The sequence below is a fragment of the Acinonyx jubatus genome, chromosome C1, assembly GCF_027475565.1.
Source record: "Acinonyx jubatus isolate Ajub_Pintada_27869175 chromosome C1, VMU_Ajub_asm_v1.0, whole genome shotgun sequence".
Lineage (NCBI taxonomy): Eukaryota > Metazoa > Chordata > Mammalia > Carnivora > Felidae > Acinonyx > Acinonyx jubatus.
Genome location: NC_069381.1, coordinates 160,542,791 through 160,561,643, shown reverse-complemented (window position 1 = coordinate 160,561,643; position 18,853 = coordinate 160,542,791). Strand labels below are relative to the sequence as shown.

The window sequence follows — 18,853 nt, the reverse complement described above, 5'->3', positions numbered from 1 at the left end:
CAGGCTCCAGGCTCTGAGCTGTCAGCACAGAGCCCGACGTGGGGCTTGAACTCACGGACAGCGAGATCATGACCTGAGCCGAAGTCGGACGCTCAACCGACTGAGCCACCCAAGCGCCCCTGATTTTGTTATTTTTTAAAAAATGTTTATTTTTGAGGGAGAGAGAGAGAGAGTGAGCGAGCAGGGGAGGGGCAGAAAGAGAGGGAGAGAGGGGATCTGAAGTCAGACACTTAACTGACCGAGTCACCCAGACACCCTGATTTTGTTATTTTATGTCAAGCACCTGGTTGAATTCAAGTAAATGTGGGGGGGGGGGGGTGGGGAGAGAGAGAGAGAGAGAGAGATACAGGTATAAATTATACAGGTACACAATATGTATATTTGAGTAGAGATATCAAAGAACTTCCATATCTTTAGTTGATTTGTACTAATATGATGTAAATCAAACTAGTTTGGCATTTAAGCATCCTTAAACACAAAGTCTTAAAATGGATACGCTTTTTATTTTTTCTGGCAGCCAAAGAGTGGGAATGTAGTTACGACTTTTAAGTGCACAAAACCAAATCTCTGCTCTTTGTGACACATTTTGGAGCTGGTGTTGCAGGGAGCTGGATAGCAGTTCTGAGGACGCTGCTTCTTACTATAACAACCAGTTGTGTTTTCCAGGGTAATGGGTAAGGCAGGCTAAGGCTGGACGGAATGCATCAAACTCAAGTTCAGTGCTGTTAGTGTAATGAGAAATACGGAGAAAGTTACACATTTCGCGTTGTATTCTAATTCTAGTCACAGTACCGGTTAGATGTATATTTGATACACATTTTGCCAGCACATGTTTTAAAAAGTCTCTCTTCAAATCTGGTTACGGAAGTATGAAATTGATGGTAATCATTTCTCTACTTACTGTCTCACCCCGGCAGATTATATTCAGCACCTGGCTATGATGACTTCTGCGTAATAAAGGCTCATAAATGTTTGTTGGATGAATGAATATTGTTGCGTACTTTATTTTGCAACATAATGCTCTTGTTATATGGTTTGCAAAAATACGTATATTAATGCCTATAGCTCTTAGGCTCCAGTTCTTTTTGTGACCTGTGTGTATTTATTCATTGAATCAGTATTCTCTGAGGGGCTTCTGTCTGCTAAGTCTTCAAGATTCAAGTCAAATAAAACAAGTCCCCTCTCCTCAAGGAGCTTCCTGTCTAGCTAGAGGATGGAGCAATGAATCCAGCATTACGGCAGATCTGGTGGCAGTTGCCTAGCTACGCGTGTGCAGTTCCTGTGGGCAAGTGCAGAGTTCTTGTGGGAGTGTGGCAGATGCGACCGCAGAGCTAAGCAAGCATCGCTAATAAAAACTTCCGTGTTCTAAGCATAGACCTTGGGAGTTTATCCTGATAGCTGTGGAGAGTGAAAGTGTGTTCATGCGATTGGACTTAGACATAGAAAGCACATTCTGTCTGCAGTGTGGAAGATGGACTGGAAAGGAAGATGGACATTTTAGAGACAAAAAGACTGGTTTAGGAGGGGTTACAATAATCCTAGGGGAAAGTGATGAAGGCACATAATACGACACTGTTCCTGAAAATAACCAAGAGGGGCGGGAATGGGAATAGGTGAAGCGGTAGAATTCACAGGACTCTGGTGAGTAGAGAGTCATGGAGCTGAATGAGAGAGAAGTCTAGGTAGATGACGGCGAGCCAGTCTGCTTCCCTCTCGCGATCTTCTCCAGTGTCATACTTGCTTGGCAAAACCACAACCCTGTTTAAAATCTACATCTGCCTACTCCTCATGTACTTCCAAGAAACTGTGTACGGCTGGAGGAAAACGAAGTGCTGAATAGGCTTCACAAGAAATTTATGAACCTCAAGTTGATACTTCCTGCTCACTGGTAATCATACCATGCTTTCCCCTCAAACCTTCAATACCTTCTTCCTCCCCTAATTCCCAGCTCATAATTTTATATCCTACTTTATTCCTGATGGAGGCGTTCAGAGGAGGATTTCCACAAACTCTCAGTGCCACATCTACCCAGCTGTCAGGGTTTGGGTCCATGTGTTCTGCATTCTTGCCTGTTGTCCTGAATCATGGTAAGCTGTCCACTACACTCGATTCCATTTCCTTTCATCTCCTTGAGGACTCAATCCTAGCAATCTCCCCTCTCTTATCATCAGCAGTGTTTTGCTTTTTACATCAGCCCACAAACATCCTGTTATTTCTCCCATCTTAAAGAATTGTCTTGACCCTACTTTTTCCATCTGCCCTGCCCAATTTCTTTGTTCCCCTTTGTAGAAAACACTTGAAACTGTTACCTATACTTGCTGCTTCCAATCCTGCTCCTCCTATTTTCTCTTAAACCCACTTCAGTCAGGCTGTTAACCCACTACCGCTGCAGTAGAACTGTGTAAGGCGAGGTCACCAGTGAGTTCCAATGTGCTCGATCTAACGGCCAGTTCCGCTTGTCCAGTCAGCAGCACGTGGTACAGATGATGACTCTCCATACCCTCTCCTCACTTCATTTCCAGGACAACAGCCTTCTGGTTTTTCTCCTGCCCTCACAGTCACCTTTGCTGGTTTGTCTTCTCCCTGGCTTCAGTGTTCAGGTGTTCTAGGGCTCAATCCTTGATCTTCATTTCTTCTCTGCCTCTATTTATTCCCTGGTGAGGTTGCTGTTTCAGGTTTTAATAAAACTTACATTTCCCAGTCCAGTCTTCTTTCCCCAAATTCCAGACCATGTAATCAATTGCTTCTTCTATATCCTCCCTTGATGTCATCTCAAATATAACACATCCAAAACAGAACTGAACTTTACCCTCCTCCCCAAACCTGCTTTACCAAACAAAGCTTTCCACGTGTCGGCTAATGGCTGTTCCTTCCAGTTGCTTAGATCAAAAACCATGCAGCATCCTTGAGGTTTTTTCTTCTTCTTTCTTTCTTTTTTTTTTTCCCCCCCTCTCACCAACCCATGATTAATCAGGAAACCATACTGGGTCTATTTGCAGAATATGTGCACAATACGTCAAGAATCCTACCACTTGCTTCCATGGCTGCCATTTGGGTATGAACTGTGAGAACTGCTAGACACCCACCTAAATTCATTCTTCCTTTCTTTAGAAACCTGGTTGGGCTAAATCTCTCCATCTTTATCTATATGACAGCTCTCTTGTGGAATAGAAGTGAACTTGAATGCCGGACCCGTTAAACCTTCCCATCTAAGTTCCTCTGTGTTACGTTCCTTTCTGCTTGGATTCAGATAAAAACAGGGGATCTCGAAAAGATGGTGGCAAAGCTAAAAGATGGAAGCTGCTTGGATGTTGGTCTTCCTGACCTGAATACTAATCCATTAGAGATGTTATACAAGCAAGAAATAAACTTCTGTTGTGTCTAGTTGGTATATATTTAAGCCAATTTGTCATCGTAAATTATTCTGCCCCAACATACAGTAATCTCTCAGTTGTGTAACTGAAATAGTCCTTAACTGATCTTTCCCCTCGTAGTCTGCTCTCATCACAGAAGTTTCCTTTTAGAACTTCAGTCAGATCTCGTCACTTTTCTACTCAGAACCGTGCAGTGGCTCCCCATTTCACCCAGAGTAAAAGCCAAGTCCTTACAAGGGCTTCTGAAGCCCTATATAATCTCCCCATCCACTTTATTTTTTTTTGTGCTTATCTCCTACTGTTTCCCTGTCTCTTCTTCTCTAGCCCATCCTGCTTCAACCAGACTAGCCTTCTTGTTTTTCACATACTCCAACTGTGCTCCTCTCTCCAAGCCCTTGCACCAACTCCTTTTTCTGGAATGTTCTTTTCTCTAATATTTCTCCTCATAGTCTTTAAGTCTTCTCAAGTCTTCCCTTGTCAGTAAGGCCCATCCTGGCCACTGTATTTAAAATTCTACTTTGTCAACCCCCCAGCATTTATAGTTCTTACTTATTCTACGTTGTTTTTATAACACTTTTCATTTTGTAACATACTGTGTAGTTTACTTATTTATTATCTTTATTGTTTATTGCGATATCCTTTTCCGTGAATATAAGCTCCGTGAGGGTAGGATCTTGGTCTGTGTTGTTCCACAGTATGTCCCAGGTGCCTTGAACAGTGCTTGACACATAAGTAGGTGCTTAATAAAGACATTGGTTATGTGAATGAATTGGGGGTATAAAGCATTTGTTTTATGTTTACTTTGTTTTAGAGGACTTATTTTGCTGGGTGGGAGCACAAGAGTTTGTTTCAGAAGTGGGAAGAAAGCACCTGAATTGCAATTGTAGCTTCACAACTGATTGCTGCTATATGCTGACAGGCTATATATAGCTTTAGAACTTCCGGTTCTAAAAATAAAGGTTATCATGCTCATAGATCTCTTGGTTGTTGTGACATTCGTTATTTAACACTTAAAGTATGCGGCTGGAAAGTATTGTTTTATGAATGCTGACTAGTCCTGTTTGTTGAATTAGTAAAACCAACTATTTATTTTAAAATCAGCCTGTCACTCAGAGCCTGTTTTCACCTTATTTTACTTTTGAAAGGGCCCCTTTTTGGTGTCATTTTTTGCTCTTGTTTAAAATTCAGTGTTCGTAAGCAATTGGGTAGTAAGATATGCTTTGATGTCACAATCTGCGATGCCCTAATGTAGAAGTATATTTATAAAATTGGAGATCACAACTACAATTCCAAAAAGAGCTCCTTTACCACATTAACTGTTACATAAACAGATTGGTGGTTTCTACCTCTCTATTCCCAAAACCTACAAGTTGCTTTAATCTAAGGTGGGAAAGTAGTGAACAAAGAATCTTGTGTTTTAAAATTTATCTGTTATCCTTTTTTAGTTCAGTCTATTAATAAAAGAAGAAACTAATATCAGGAAGCTGAATAACTGGTGTTTACCAAGTCACTGAGTAGTAATTACAGAGCTTTAAAAAAAAAACCCTGTAAATACGTTTTCTTCATTGAATTTGTGAAATCTGACAGTAAATAGAGAAATAACCTATTTGGCATGCTGAAGGTTAGTGGTTTTCTTGGCTAAGTCTAACATACAATGAAAAGGAAGCTGCGTTCTTAGCACTTTTCACTTTGATCTAAATATCATCAAGAATGCTACAGAATTGAGGGCGGCAGGTACCTAGAAGTTTATCTTACTGTTAATGGAGGATAAAAAATTAAACAGTCTTTGTAAGTTCTATAACATTTCTGATCTCTTTTTTCTCACTTCTTCCCTAGAAGTCATTTCCAGCCATGTAGTTATTTGATGTGTACTTACTCCTCCACTATGCTGGCACTGTTTTTTTTTTTGTTTTTTTTTTAAGTTGTTGTAAGTTTAAATTATTATGGCTTGTTGAAGCTTAACTATTACCCATGTTGATATTTCCTGTGGTATAAAGTGCAGTCAAAAAAACCTAGTAATTTAGAAAATGTAGTGAACAAAAATTGTACTTCAGTGGAACACTGTGCATTGTTTACATGTAGCACATCCTTCCGGGTTATCCAGTTCCAGTCTTGTACGTATGTATGTATGTGTGTATATATTTGTTTATTTATTTGGGGGGGGGGAAGAGAGAGAGAGAGAGAGAATGAATAAGTGGGGGAGGGGCAGAGAAAGAAGGAGAAACAGAATCTGAAGCAGGCTTCAGGCTCTGAGCCATGAGCACAGAGCCTGATGTGGGACTCGAACCCATGAACTGCGAGATCATGACCTGAGACAAAGTTGGATGCTTAACTCACCGAGCCACCCAGGCGCCCCTCCATTTCTAGTCTTTGATTGTCCTTGAGCGGTTGTAAGATTCCTCCTCCTGTTCTTCCTCTCACTTCCTTCTCGCTTTCCTCCTGCCTGACTAATACAGGAAACTAAAATAGATCCAGAGTTAGAGTACTGAGTGACTTATTAATTCAGAATCTACCATTGTAGGAAGCAAATACCAAATGTGTATTTTTCTCCCTTTTCCCCTCTTCTATGTCTCTAAACAACTGAGCCACTTTGAAAAACAATGCAAAACAAAATCTTGACACTTGTAAACATTTGTACTTTGTGTGTAGACTTTATATATATACTCTAGACTGCTGCCTGAAAAAAATAGTAAATATTTGGCCAGGGTTCTGTTATTTCTTACAATTTCATATATGTATACCCTAACTTTTACAAGCATCGTATAGACTTCCAGACTAGGTTTAAAGTACCTGCCTCCAAGTACTATTTTTTACAGTGGGAACAAGAAAGAGATAATGATTTTCTGTAACTTCTAACCAGGTCAGTACCACTGTTAGAAAAGAGCAGCATTAAACACTTTGGAAATTTTCTGAATTTTCTGCTTCACTGTTCTCGTGACATTGCCTTCAGAATTACATGTTCTTTAAATTTGAATTTAAATTAGAAAAATTTGTGGGTGGGGGAACAACTGTTCTGATTTATAGTCATGGGATAAAGTTGCCTTAGTGAAAAAAAACTAATCTGAAAGGTCAGTCTATAACGTTGTAGGGGAAGAGGGGGGGAATTAACATTTATAATGCTTTTAGTGTTTATTTCTACAGTTTCCAGATTTCCTTTGGAGAGCAAGAAACATATATTAAGCTCTTCTTGTTTTTGTGGAAAATAAGATAAGAAATAAGACTTCTTCAATTTGAAAGAGTGTGATTGATGAATTTGATTAAAATGTTTTACATATGAAGAAAATAGTTCTTGGTGACTGGGTGGCTCAGTCAGTTGAGCATCCAAATCTTGATTTCAACTCAGGTCATGATCTCAGGGTCATGGGATCAAGCCCTCCATGTGGCTCTGCACTGTGTGTGGAGCCTGCTTAAGATTTTCTCTCCCTCTACCTCTCTCTCTTTCTCTCTCTATCAAATTATATGTATATATACGTATACGTATATGTCTATACGTATATATACATACAGATATATACGTATAGACATATACGTATACGTATATATACATGTACGTATATATCTGTATGTATATATACGTATAGACATATACGTATACGTATATGTATGTATATGTATATATATGTATATATATGTAAAGAAAATATATAACACTGTATATTAAAAAATAATCATTAAAAAAAGAAAAAATAGTTCATTAGTTATAAAACTACAGTAAATGTTAATGTAACAAATTCCATTGATATTTCAAATATTGTAAAATGGCGTCTATTTATTGAATTCTTGTACTTTGCATTTTATGTCATATTTAATAATGGTAGATTAACTTAAAACTTTCTTTCTCTGAGGTATGACAGCCAAGCTACAAAGCATTTTATGAACATCTTTTATTTTTAGTTGGAATCTTTTTTGTTCCCCTTGTTTGCCATTTTTCCTACCCATGATATGGTATCATGAAAAAAATGTTAACTAAACAGAAAATTAGAGAAAGCAAAGCAAATAATTCAACATAAGTACTAATTTAAAATCAGGTCTTACTTAGTCATATTGATGTCAGACTGTAAAAAGTCCCTCAACTACTATTATGAACTTTATTTTTTTTAATTATTTTTTTAGAAACTTAGAAGCTTATGCTTATACAAATGCTTGTATAAGCATATAAATACATTTCTATTATTGCATATGACATTTAGATTCCCAGTTTGATGTATTTGAAAGTAAATCAGTTGGGATCATTAATAATCATTACTTATATTACTAACCCTTTTTTATTTGATTATGTATCAGAGTAATGCTATCCTATGAGTTTGAAGAGACTATTCCCGCTCACCACCTAAGTATTGACATCTTAGACATCAGCAAAAATCTAAATGCTGTTGTAGGGAATGAAACACTTCTTTATCCTCTTAGGTTCAATGCCTGGGGGCAACAAATCGAACTGATGAAAGAGTGATTAACAGTAGAAAAGTTCTGGGGAGGCTGGGTGGCTCAGTTAGTTAAACGTCCAGCTCTTGATTTTGGCTCAGTCAGGTCAGGATCTCAGGGTTCGTGGGATGGAGTTCTGCTTTGGGCGCTGTGCTGACAGCCTAGAGCCTGCTTGGGATTCTCTCTCTTTCCCTCTCTCTCTGCCCCTCCCCTGCTCGCTCTCTCAAAATAAATAAACTTAAAAAAAAAAAAAGCAAAACAATACAACAGGTCTATTTCATATGCACACAGGAGGAGGGACTCACAGCAGGTAATTGAAAACCCCAAAGAGGCAGTTTCACCCAATGGCTTCTATACCACTTGAACAAAGGATGATAAAGCGTGCTGAAGAGACCAGACCGAAGTGTTTTGGGCTTTAGAGGGGTTAGGGTGAGTTGTGGGAAGGGGACTGGGAAATGTTTAGTAAATAAGGGTTGTTTGGTAAGGTTTATTATGCAGACTCAAGTCCCCTCAGATGATAAGAGTTGTTCCCCGAGTCATTGTGTTTTTCTCTCCCTGTTTGTTATCTCTTCCTTGTTGTAAAGCTATCCCCTCCCTTTACAAAGGGAAATTTATGCCCTGCCTTGAGTTGGAAAGGGGGCAGGCTAATTGTTTCTTCCATGCTCTCTGTTTCTTAATCGCCTTCAGTGCAAAATAATCCTTACCCTAAAATGGCATATTCTGAACCCCTTCACTATCTAGATAAGAGAGAAAAAGAATTAGTTTAAACTTGTTTTATTTGATATTTCCATTATAGAAATGCAGACAAGGTGCAATGGGTTTGTCAGTTTTATTTTGGGCTTGTTGCATATTTTAACAGTAATATTAATCATCCTAAGGAAATTACCTAATTTCCTTTAATTCAAAAAGTCTTTGAGTAAAGCAAAATAATTACTCAGCAATGTAAAACCTAATCATTTGTGTTACAAAGATGACTATTTAGGCAATCAGTGGAAGCTTATTGTGCATTTAATGTAGGACATAATCACTATTTGTCTTGGGTTGTAACACCATTGGATTGCTACACCATTTATGGCCACCAGTTCCTCAGCCACGCCACTTTGTACTTGTTGAGAATTTTCATCCATGAGTGGGGTGTATTCAAGAACTTTCCTTTCATTTTACTTCATTCCCATAGGCTTGATAAAGAGCTTTTACCTTCAGCCAAAGACCTTACGATTTGAGGGACTCCATTGAGGGAATAGATCCTAATGTGTCCAAGACTCTAATATTAAATTACACAAAAGTTAATCTTGATTTCTGCTTTTTAAAGGTGATATCGGCTATATCAGCAATGCATGAATGCATTCTTTGTTTAAAAATTATATTACAGGGGTGCTAGGGTGGCTCAGTCGGTTGAGGATCTGACTCTTAATTTTGGGTCAGGTTTTGATCTCAGGGTCATGGGATCGAGCCTCATGTTGGGCTGTATGCGGAGCATGGAGCCTGGGTTAAGATTTTCTCTCTCTCTCCCCCTCTGCCCTTCTTCCCCACTTGTGCTCACTGTCTCTCCAATAGAAAAAATTTTAATGTATAAAAAAGAAATAAAAAATTATATTACAGATAATACTAAAACCTCTCTTTTGCCTTTCTAATGGGCCTATCAGTTCATTTCCTCCCCAACCGTCCTGGAAGGAAACCACTGGAATTTGGTATATATTTTTCCACAACTCTATATATCTATGAACATATATTAAAGCGTTACATGTAAATGTGCTTTTCCTAAATGGTGTCATACTGTATAATTATTTCCTAACTTATGTTTGCATTTAATGGTTTGTCTTGGTGACTTCTTCATGTTAGTCCCTGTAGAGCTACACATTCCTCCAAGCTGTGCATTTACTATAAATCAGCTTACTTATTCCTCTATTGGTGTATGTTGGCATAAATATATTTATTTTCATTTTTAATTTTTTAGTAAAAATTTTAAAATGTTTGTAATTTAATTTTTTAATTTTTTCTTTTTGAGACAGAGAGAGAGGGCACAAGTGACCAAGGGGCAGAGAGAGAGAGAGAGAGAGAGAGAGATAGAATGAGAGAATCCCACAAGGGGCAGAGAGAGAAGGATGGAGAGAGAGAGATTGAAGCGGGGCTCACCTGGGGCTCGTGCTCACCCGACATGGGGCTGGAGCTCATCCAAAGCACGGTACGAGTTCACCCGACGTGGGACTCAAACTCATGAACTGTGAGATCACAACCTGAGCCAAAGTCAGTTGCTTAACAACTGAGCTACCCAGGTTCCCTATTTTTTTTTTATTTTTTTAAATTATTGAAGTGTAATTGACATAGAATGTCATTAGTTTCAGGTATACAACATATTGATTCAACAAATCTGTAGGTTACTCGGTATTCACCACAATAAGTGTAGTCACCATCTGTCACCATACAACCTTACTACAATATTATTGACTACATTCCCTATTATCTCCATGACTTATTTTATAACCGAAGTTTGCACCTCTTTATATCCCCTTTATCTATTTCACCCATCCCCTCCCTTTTGTTCCCCTCTGGCAATCATGAATTTGATCTCTGTATTTAAGAGTCTGTTCACTTTGTTTTTTAGATTCTGTTTATAAGTGAAATCATATAGTATTTGTCTTTAACTTATTTCACTTTGCATAATATCTCCATATTATTACAAATGGCAAGATCCCATCCTTTTTTATGGCTGAGTAATTATATATATGTGTGTGTAACTATATATATATATATGAATATGCTTTAATTACATTTATATATATAAGTATTATACTATATAATTATTATACATAATTATATATATATATGCTTTAATTATATATATATGTTTTAATTTGCCACAAATACAAAATGCAAAATTTTGAGTTAGGTTGTGGGCATTTGCATTTTCACAAATATCTTTTTTTTCTCTTCCCAAATAGGTTGAAAACAGACCAAAGTATTATGGAAGAGAGTGAGTATGGATTATGAGAAAACATTTTATAGATTGGAATATGTAAGAGAGGCAGGTAAATGGATGCTTTTAGTAAAAATCAAGATGAAGGAGGTATTCAAGTTTGAGTTAAATTGTTTTTTCATTAGAAATAGAATTCTTCTAATTAGTGAAAATATGGAAAATAAAGATAAGTGTAGAGAAGAAAAGAGCATGGAAAAATGTATATATGGAATGATGTTAAAATACAGCTGCAATTCATATAGATAAGTAATACTAGATGTGTATGAGGAAAATGTATATATTTGTGTGTGTATGTATATATTGAGTGTATCAATATATATTCACATATGTATGTACAGTGGGATGGGTGGCTTTTTGTAACACTTTTCTTTATTGTCCAAATTTTCTAAAAGTGAATTTATGCTGTGCAGAAATAACTAATGTTCACAATTTGAAATGTTACCTTCTGAGGCTCTGTCTTCCTAATGGTTTTACAACAATTAGGTATTACAGTTTTACAGCCTGATTTTTCCACTTAATATTAATAATGAGCATTTTTCTATTTTATGAAAAATGTAATAATTTTTAAAGTCCTACTAGTTTTTCTGAGTATATATATAAAAAAGAGAAATATAGGCCTTTGGAAAGAAAAATAAAAATCACCTAAAAATGAAGAACCCCATCATTCTTCAAATAAAATCATTTGTTTTTCAAGACTTACGATCGTATCATATAAACGGTGATGTATATAGCAAATATTTTAAATTTTTTCAAAATTCTGTCTAGGTTTTCAAGACTTTTATGACTAGAACACAGACACATAAGTTGGGGGGAGCCACTTCTGGTTCTTATAGTTGTACCATGATTTCGTCACTTTGCTGCTTCTGGCATTTAGTTTGCTTTTAAACTATATTATTAAAAATAACACCATCAGAAACATCTTAGCGCATAAAGCTTTTTCTGGGGTTGAAATTTTGGTTCAACTGATATGAACAGGTTTATAGTTCTTTAAATACCCTTGTTGTCAAGTTCTTTTCCAAAATTTGTGTCCTTTAATGAGATTTTCTTTTAAATTAATTGAGTTTTTAAAAACAAATAAATACTAACTTTTACTAATTTGATTAATTAATGTCATTTCAACGTAAAACAAAATGCCAGTATGCTAATCTAATGGAATGTGCAACCACCAGGGACAGGTTACCATCTTCTTGCCTCCAGCAGAGTCTGATGGGCCTGGTTCTGAACGACTGAGGAATATATGGGAATAAGAAATTCCTGGAATCTCCTTTCAGACCTAGCTTCCCTGATTGTTATGATTTGAACATTTGTATCATGAACGGTTTTAAGACTTGAATTGAGAAAGACAGAACTGTTCCCCCGAGAAAGACTCTGGAAGCTCAGCACTTACCCGCTAGTATAGTTCCTAAATTATTAAGGTGCCGTTTCAGGGCCTTTTAAATGTATCATTCCATAATCAAATGACGTTTGTTTCTTTCATACCAGTAAAAACCGCGGTTTCACTTGAGCAGTCTCTCAGTTCACTTATCCTTGAATTACTGAAAGGATGTAATGTCCGTGTAAGTTCTCTGTAAATTGTAAGTCACCATACAGACACAAGGTGGTTTTTAGTTTTTAGTATTAATTAGCAGTCACCGCTAACATTTTCTTTCTTTGTCGGTGTTTCCTGTCCGAATGCTATAAATGAATCCACTGCCTTTGTGTAAAGAATGTGTTATTTATGTTTTTTTCTTTGTGCTTTTTTTCCACGTTAATCAAAAATAGGGTTTTAGCAGGGAGCGAAAGCAAGTATTCCTGTTGTTTGCTTTTGGCTTGAGTATCCAGTGATGCAGATTATGCACATTATTGGGCAATCATGCCAATTAAGGGCAACCCAGGGTCCTGGCAGCTTGCCAACATAGACTGTGAGCCAAAATTCTGGAGCAGTGCCACTAGCGTGAAGGAAGGAAATGGGACACATTTCTGTATATTTTTTAGTACGTCCATATGGTCAGCTGGCTACATAAGAAGGAAATTGGCCTCTTGAGAGAGGTGGTTTGATCTTCCCTTAGATGGATGTGAATTTTGATTTCACAATTGTTAAATGGATTGGAGAACTACTTTGGTGCGGTTCTCGTTACCGCAGAGAAGCTGGCCAGGAGCCAGGCCCAGAGAAACACAAGCAGAGTTAAACCCAACTGCTCCCCTTCGATTATATGGCAGTACTTTGTCTAGGTGGAGGGCTTTGTTTTATCTTGCTTTATTGAGAAAGGTGGAAAGCATTCAGTTTCTGAAATGACTTTTTTCTTAGGTTTCACGGCATGATCTCCCGAGAAGAAGCAGACCAGCTCTTGAGTGTGGCTGAGGGGAGTTACCTCATTCGCGAGAGCCAGCGTCAGCCAGGAACCTACACTTTGGCTTTAAGGTTGGTCATGGACCTGTAATTATAACTGTGCTTCATTTAAAACCCTCTTAATAGAGGGCTTTAAATTTTAAAAGCATCCAGCATGTAATTGAATTGGTTCTTGTTTTCTTGGGACCTAATTACCATTTTAATAGCTTTGAGACCCTTAAAAAATTCCTCATGAATGGTAGCACTCAGTAATTAAGAATTGAAAAACTTTTAAAGCATTTTTATTGTAGCTGCTTTCTTCTATTTCATCTTACCCATTCTCCCCCGTCTGTCCTGCTGTGTCAGCTCCCATCTATTTCTTGAATAAGGAAAGGAGCTAAGAAAAGATCTTTGTAACTCATAAAATTAAAGCCAATATCATTTCTCTTCCGATGGCTTTTGGCTGAAGCAGCTTTTCTTGAGAGCTCTTGGCTCTTTCCTGTCAACTAAACTTTGCCTAGTATTTTGGCTGTTCTTAGCTTATAGTACAGTGCCCAGAAACAAATATTTCCATTAACCCTGCAATAAAAACAGAACAGTAATACAGTAGCTTGCTTATCCATTGGGCTTACCTTATGTCACGCCTCGACCCTCATTTAATCTTCTCGGCAACTCTAGGATATATGTTCTGTCACTATCGCCACGTTGCAGATGAGGAAACTGAGGACCTAGTGATTGAATAACTTGGCCAAGGTCATACATTTAATAATTTGTGTAGCTGGTACGTGAACCCAAATAATCTGGCTTCAGAGTCTGTGTTCTTACTCATTCAACATTGCTGCCTCTCCAAAGGCCTGGAATATTTACCCGTTGTCTTTGTTCATTCATTCATCTATTCTTTCGAAAAGACTTAAAAGTAGAAACTTCCTAAGAAAAAGGTCAAAGACATGACAATTTCCTTTGGTAGCCACTAGGAGAGAACAGAAAGATGATGTTATTGCTGTAATATGAGCGTGTCGAATGCTTTCTCCAATCACTTATGCCTGTTTGAGCGAGCAGGGACTGCTCTTAATTTCATCCACAAGACTTAATCTTTCTGACAAGGAGAACAATATAATTCAGTACTTTTTTGTACTGAATTCTGGATTAATTGTGTACTTGCAGAATAAAGCTCATTGCATGCGTGGAAATCAGCTTTTTATGGCAAATTATAAAGTGTAAATCCCCCTTCAATGATTTAATTATATTGTTCTTCAGGTTTACATTGTGGCATACAGGGGAAAAAAATCTGGGCTGGGAATTCAGATAGTTATTTTATTACCACTAAATGAACTAAAGACTGATTTGGCATAAATCATACAGAACTTCCTAAAGTCAGTTTTTCCCTCTTTCCACTCATAACATTTTGTAATTCTAGGATTCTGCAACACCTCATTTCCAAATAGTCTGGTCATCTGTGTGTCTAGGGTAAACGAGTGTACATGTAAAGATTTACAGACCAGAATAACAAAGAAGGAAGGGTGGGGGTGAGGGGGGGACAGGTGTCTGCACAACACTCTTCTTCCTTTCCCCTTTATTGCCATCTGCCCTAAATCCCTTTGAGATCACATAGTAAGTTACAGAACTGAATTTGAGCTCAGTCTTGCCTCATTGCCAGGTTCAGGTACTTTCCATTATGCCATTTTGCCACTCATCTTCTAGCGTGGCTGTCACTCAGTTTTCACTGAAGGACATCAGTAAACACCCGAGGGTCAAGGGTTTGCTGTAGAGAAAAGTAGCACCCAAAGCCCTCAAGCTCTACCTCTTTCCCACCCTCTCACCCTCTCTCATGCTACTCCTAACTGTCATTTTTGAATCACTTTCCATCCACTCCAGCCCAGGAAATCCTAGAATAGAGAATAGAGGAGATTAGATTGTTGGGAATGTTTTTAACTCATATGTCTTGGGGAAACCTGCAGCCTTCCTTTTGTTATTGAAAATGACCATAAAATTGTCACATGGAAAAGAAATAGTAATGAGTAAAAGCGGTGGTAGTGGGAGTAGGGAATTTGTGAGTACACATTGTGAGTAATTTATATGCTAAAATATGATCTTCCTTGCTTTGAGCTAGATGTACAGCAGGGAAGTGTTAAGGAGAATATGAAAATAAGTCGTATTGATGTATCTGATAGTCCGCGTTTCAACTGGTGCTTCTCCCAATTCACATCAGCTTGTTTTGTTTTCAACGTAATGCACTATTTCTTCGGGAACCAGTTTTATAATTTACAGGCGTCAGCGTTCATTATGCTTTTACTGCGTTAACCATGGGCCCTTAAGTTTGGAACACGTCCTTGAACGCAAGTTGCCCCATTGGCACCTCAACCTCGTTGTGTCCAAAACTGAACTCACCAGTTTTACTCCCAAATATGCTGTAACATCTATATTCCCTTTGTTAGCTGATGACACTGTGATTTAGTCAGTCCATAAGACTGAAACCAAGACATCACTTTTCTTTTTTCTCTTAGCTCTATTTTAAGATGTTTGTAGGCCCCGGCACTACTCCCTTTAGAGGCCCTCCCCTCACATCATAGCAAACGCTGTATCCCATATCAGATATATATTTTTTTGGTGTTAAGATTGTTTAGGTTTTTTTATTTTTTTTTTCTAATTTTTTTTTTTTAACATTTATTTATTTTTGAGACAGAGAGAGACAGGGCATGAACAGGGGAGGGGCAGAGAGAGAGGGAGACACAGAATCCGAAACGGGCTCCAGGCTCTGAGCCGTCAGCCCAGAGCCCGACGCGGGGCTCGAACTCGCGGACCGTGAGATCATGACCTGAGCCGAAGTCGGACGCTCAACCAACTGAGCCACCCAGGCGCCCCTGTTTAGGTTTTTTTAAAAAATTAATGCTTTTAAAATTAACTTTAATTTCGAGTTTACCTTTTGTATTTGGGAGCGCACCCTTTTTTTTTTTTTTTTTCCCCTTTGTATTGCATAGCTTTTCATAGACCGGAAAGCCCAAGGTACCGTGCCTGTATTATCTCATGGTTAAGAGGACTTTTCCTTCTTGGTCATCTCACACGGTCAAACCCAACAGTCTTTTATTTTTTCAGGTGTCTCAAATTTTACCCTTCTTTTTGATTTCAAGATTAGTGCAATAACTGCTTGGAAATCTCCCTCCCTCCAGCTTTGTTTCCTTGAATGTGTCTTACACAGTATCATTCATGACCAGTCTTAAAACCTGCTGCAGTAGTCAGCAAAGTTGTGGTGTCGAGTGGGGCACAAGCTTTCAAAGAACATACCTCCCTCCATCGCTGGCATCTCCCCACTACCGTGGAGCCTAATCCTTTACTGATGATCTTTGTGTAGAATGTGAGGTATTACATAGGGGGACTATGTATTGTGTGTGTGCTGTCACAATACCAGCGTTCCCATAATCAGAAAAGAGATTCCCAGTACACAGCGTGGGAGGTCTTCCGTAGTTAACATCTAACTTTCCTCTTGAGCAGCATCTTCTCCCACACCCCGTCCCAGCCTGAATTTCAGGCCAGGTTTGTCTGGCTTTTTGGCCTTTGCTCATGTTGACCCCTTGGTTCCATAAAAATGATCGTTGCTCAGTGAAAGTTTTTTATACACTGAAGGCGTACAGACAGACATCCACGTGAAGGTAGAATGCTGGCCCAAGCACTAGATTATGTATCGTGAAGCATGAAGTATTTCAAAGTGACTTTGACTTTGGAGTTTTCTGTGTATTGATGTTGACGACGTTTAGATTAGTTACAGTTTTAATGATATATGGCAAGTGCCACTTATTAAAAAAAATCTAAGATAATTTAAGGAGTTTGATTTGGAAAACATTTGTATGATTTTCATAGTTTTAGAACTAATTGCGTTTTGTTTTTTGTTTTTTAATATTTATTTATTTTTGAGACAGGGAGAGGCAGCATGAACGGGGGAGGGGCAGAGAGAGAGGGAGACACAGAATCCAAAGCAGGCTCCAGGCTCTGAGCTGTCAGCACAGAACCTGACGCGGGGCTCAGACTCACAGACGATGAGATCATGACCTGAGCCGAAGTCAGACACGTAACCGACTGAGCCACCCAGGCGCCCCAGAACTAATTCTTTAAAAACATACGTCATTATATAATTTTTTTACTAGAAGAAAAAAATTAGGTTCAGTGTTGTACATACAGAGTGATAAATGAAAAGGGATAGGACTAGCGCATGTTTTATATTGTCCTTTTTATTAAATGTAAACATATACAAATGAATACTTACAAGAAATATAAAAGTTATTAAATAACATGTTATTATAACTGTTACATGCTCAGCCTATATTTTGAGAAAAGCCATTGCCTTTAGAGTCTCCTTTGTACTGTATATGCCTCCCCTATTCCTTCCTTTTGCTTCCTGTCCCTCACACTAGCTAACTTACCCTGATTATCATTCCCTACCTTTCTTTAAAAAAAAATTTTTTTTTAATGTTTATTTTGAGAAAGAATGTGAGCGGGAGAGAGGTGGGGGTAGTGGGGTGGGGGAGGGGAGACACAGAATTCAAAGCAGCTCCCAGCTCCCAGCTGACTGACACGGGGCTCCAACTCATGAACCACGAGATCAGGACCTGAGCTGAAGTCGGACATTTAATTGACTGAGCCACCAAGGCGCCTCCCGCCCCCCGCTTTTCTTTAAAGGCTTATAATTTATGTTTGTATCCTTACATAATACATTGTTTAGATTTGTTCATTTTTGAACTTCAAGTAAATAGAAAACGTAGTATGTATTCTTCAGTTTTTTCCACTCCACGTTGTATTCCTGATATTTCTTCTTACTGTAGAATATGGCTATAATTCATTTATTTTTACTGCTATATAGCCACTAAATAAATACAGTATAATTTGTTTATCCATCCTGTTATCAGTGGACAGGTGGGTGGTTTCTAGTTTGGTGCTGTTAAAAACAGTCCTGCCATGTGTAATAATCTTGTAAATGTCTCCTGGTATACATGAAGATTTTCTCTAGAATATTTACTTAGATGTAAAATTGCTACTTTTGCTTTATTAAATAATGACAGTTTTTTCCAAAGTAGTTGTGCTGATGTTTATTCCACAACACTGTATGCGAATTCCTGTTGTTTTCCTTTTTGTTTTCACTTAATACCGTCAGACGTTATGTGCGTCTGATGGTATCTGCTGGTTAATTTGAATGTCTCTGATTCCAAATGAGATTGAGAATCTTTTCATGTTTATTTACTATTCACATTTTCTTTTCTGTGAAATGTGCACTCAAACCCCCTGCCCTTTCTTCTTTTGGGTTGCATGGCATTTTCCTGTTGACTCATGAAAGTCCATTTGTTCTGGATACTAATCATTGGGTTCTATGTGAATTGAATTTGTCTCCTTCAAGTTTGTGACTTGTCCCTTATTTCTATTTATGGTGTTTTTAAGTTTTAATTTTAGATAAAGTATATTATCCATTTACATTCAGCGTAATTACTGATATATTTTGGTTTAAATATTTATTTTTTATTTATTTTCTGTTTAACTTAACTGTTTCATGTTTCTTTTTCTTTGTTGATTTATTAGATAAATGAATTTTTATTCCATTTTTTTTCTCCCTGTTAACTTGAGCTATACATTATTTTACTGTTATTTTAATGGTTAAAAGATTAATGATTAAGATTAATGGTTAAACATGTGCCCTTGAGTCGTTTATATTTAATATAAATGATGGCTTCTATCACTTTCCCGATACTGCCAGAAAATTAAGTCCCTCTAAATTCCATTTCCCTCCCT

At 37.8% G+C, this 18,853-nt stretch overlaps 1 protein-coding gene across 3 annotated transcripts in view; it reads left to right on the top strand.

The window, feature by feature from the left end:
- The window catches only part of CHN1 (chimerin 1), a 201,750-nt gene that overhangs the window by 59,263 nt on the left and 123,634 nt on the right, over window positions 1-18,853 (top strand). For 2 of the 3 annotated variants that reach the window (XM_053215303.1, XM_027055454.2), the window contains 2 exons: window positions 10,739-10,770; window positions 13,061-13,174. In XM_053215303.1, coding sequence (XP_053071278.1) covers window positions 10,739-10,770; window positions 13,061-13,174 — 146 coding nt within the window. Of the gene's footprint in view, window positions 1-10,738; window positions 10,771-12,838; window positions 12,985-13,060; window positions 13,175-18,853 lie in introns of those variants that run through there. The other variant, XM_015086457.3, reaches the window with a different exon arrangement.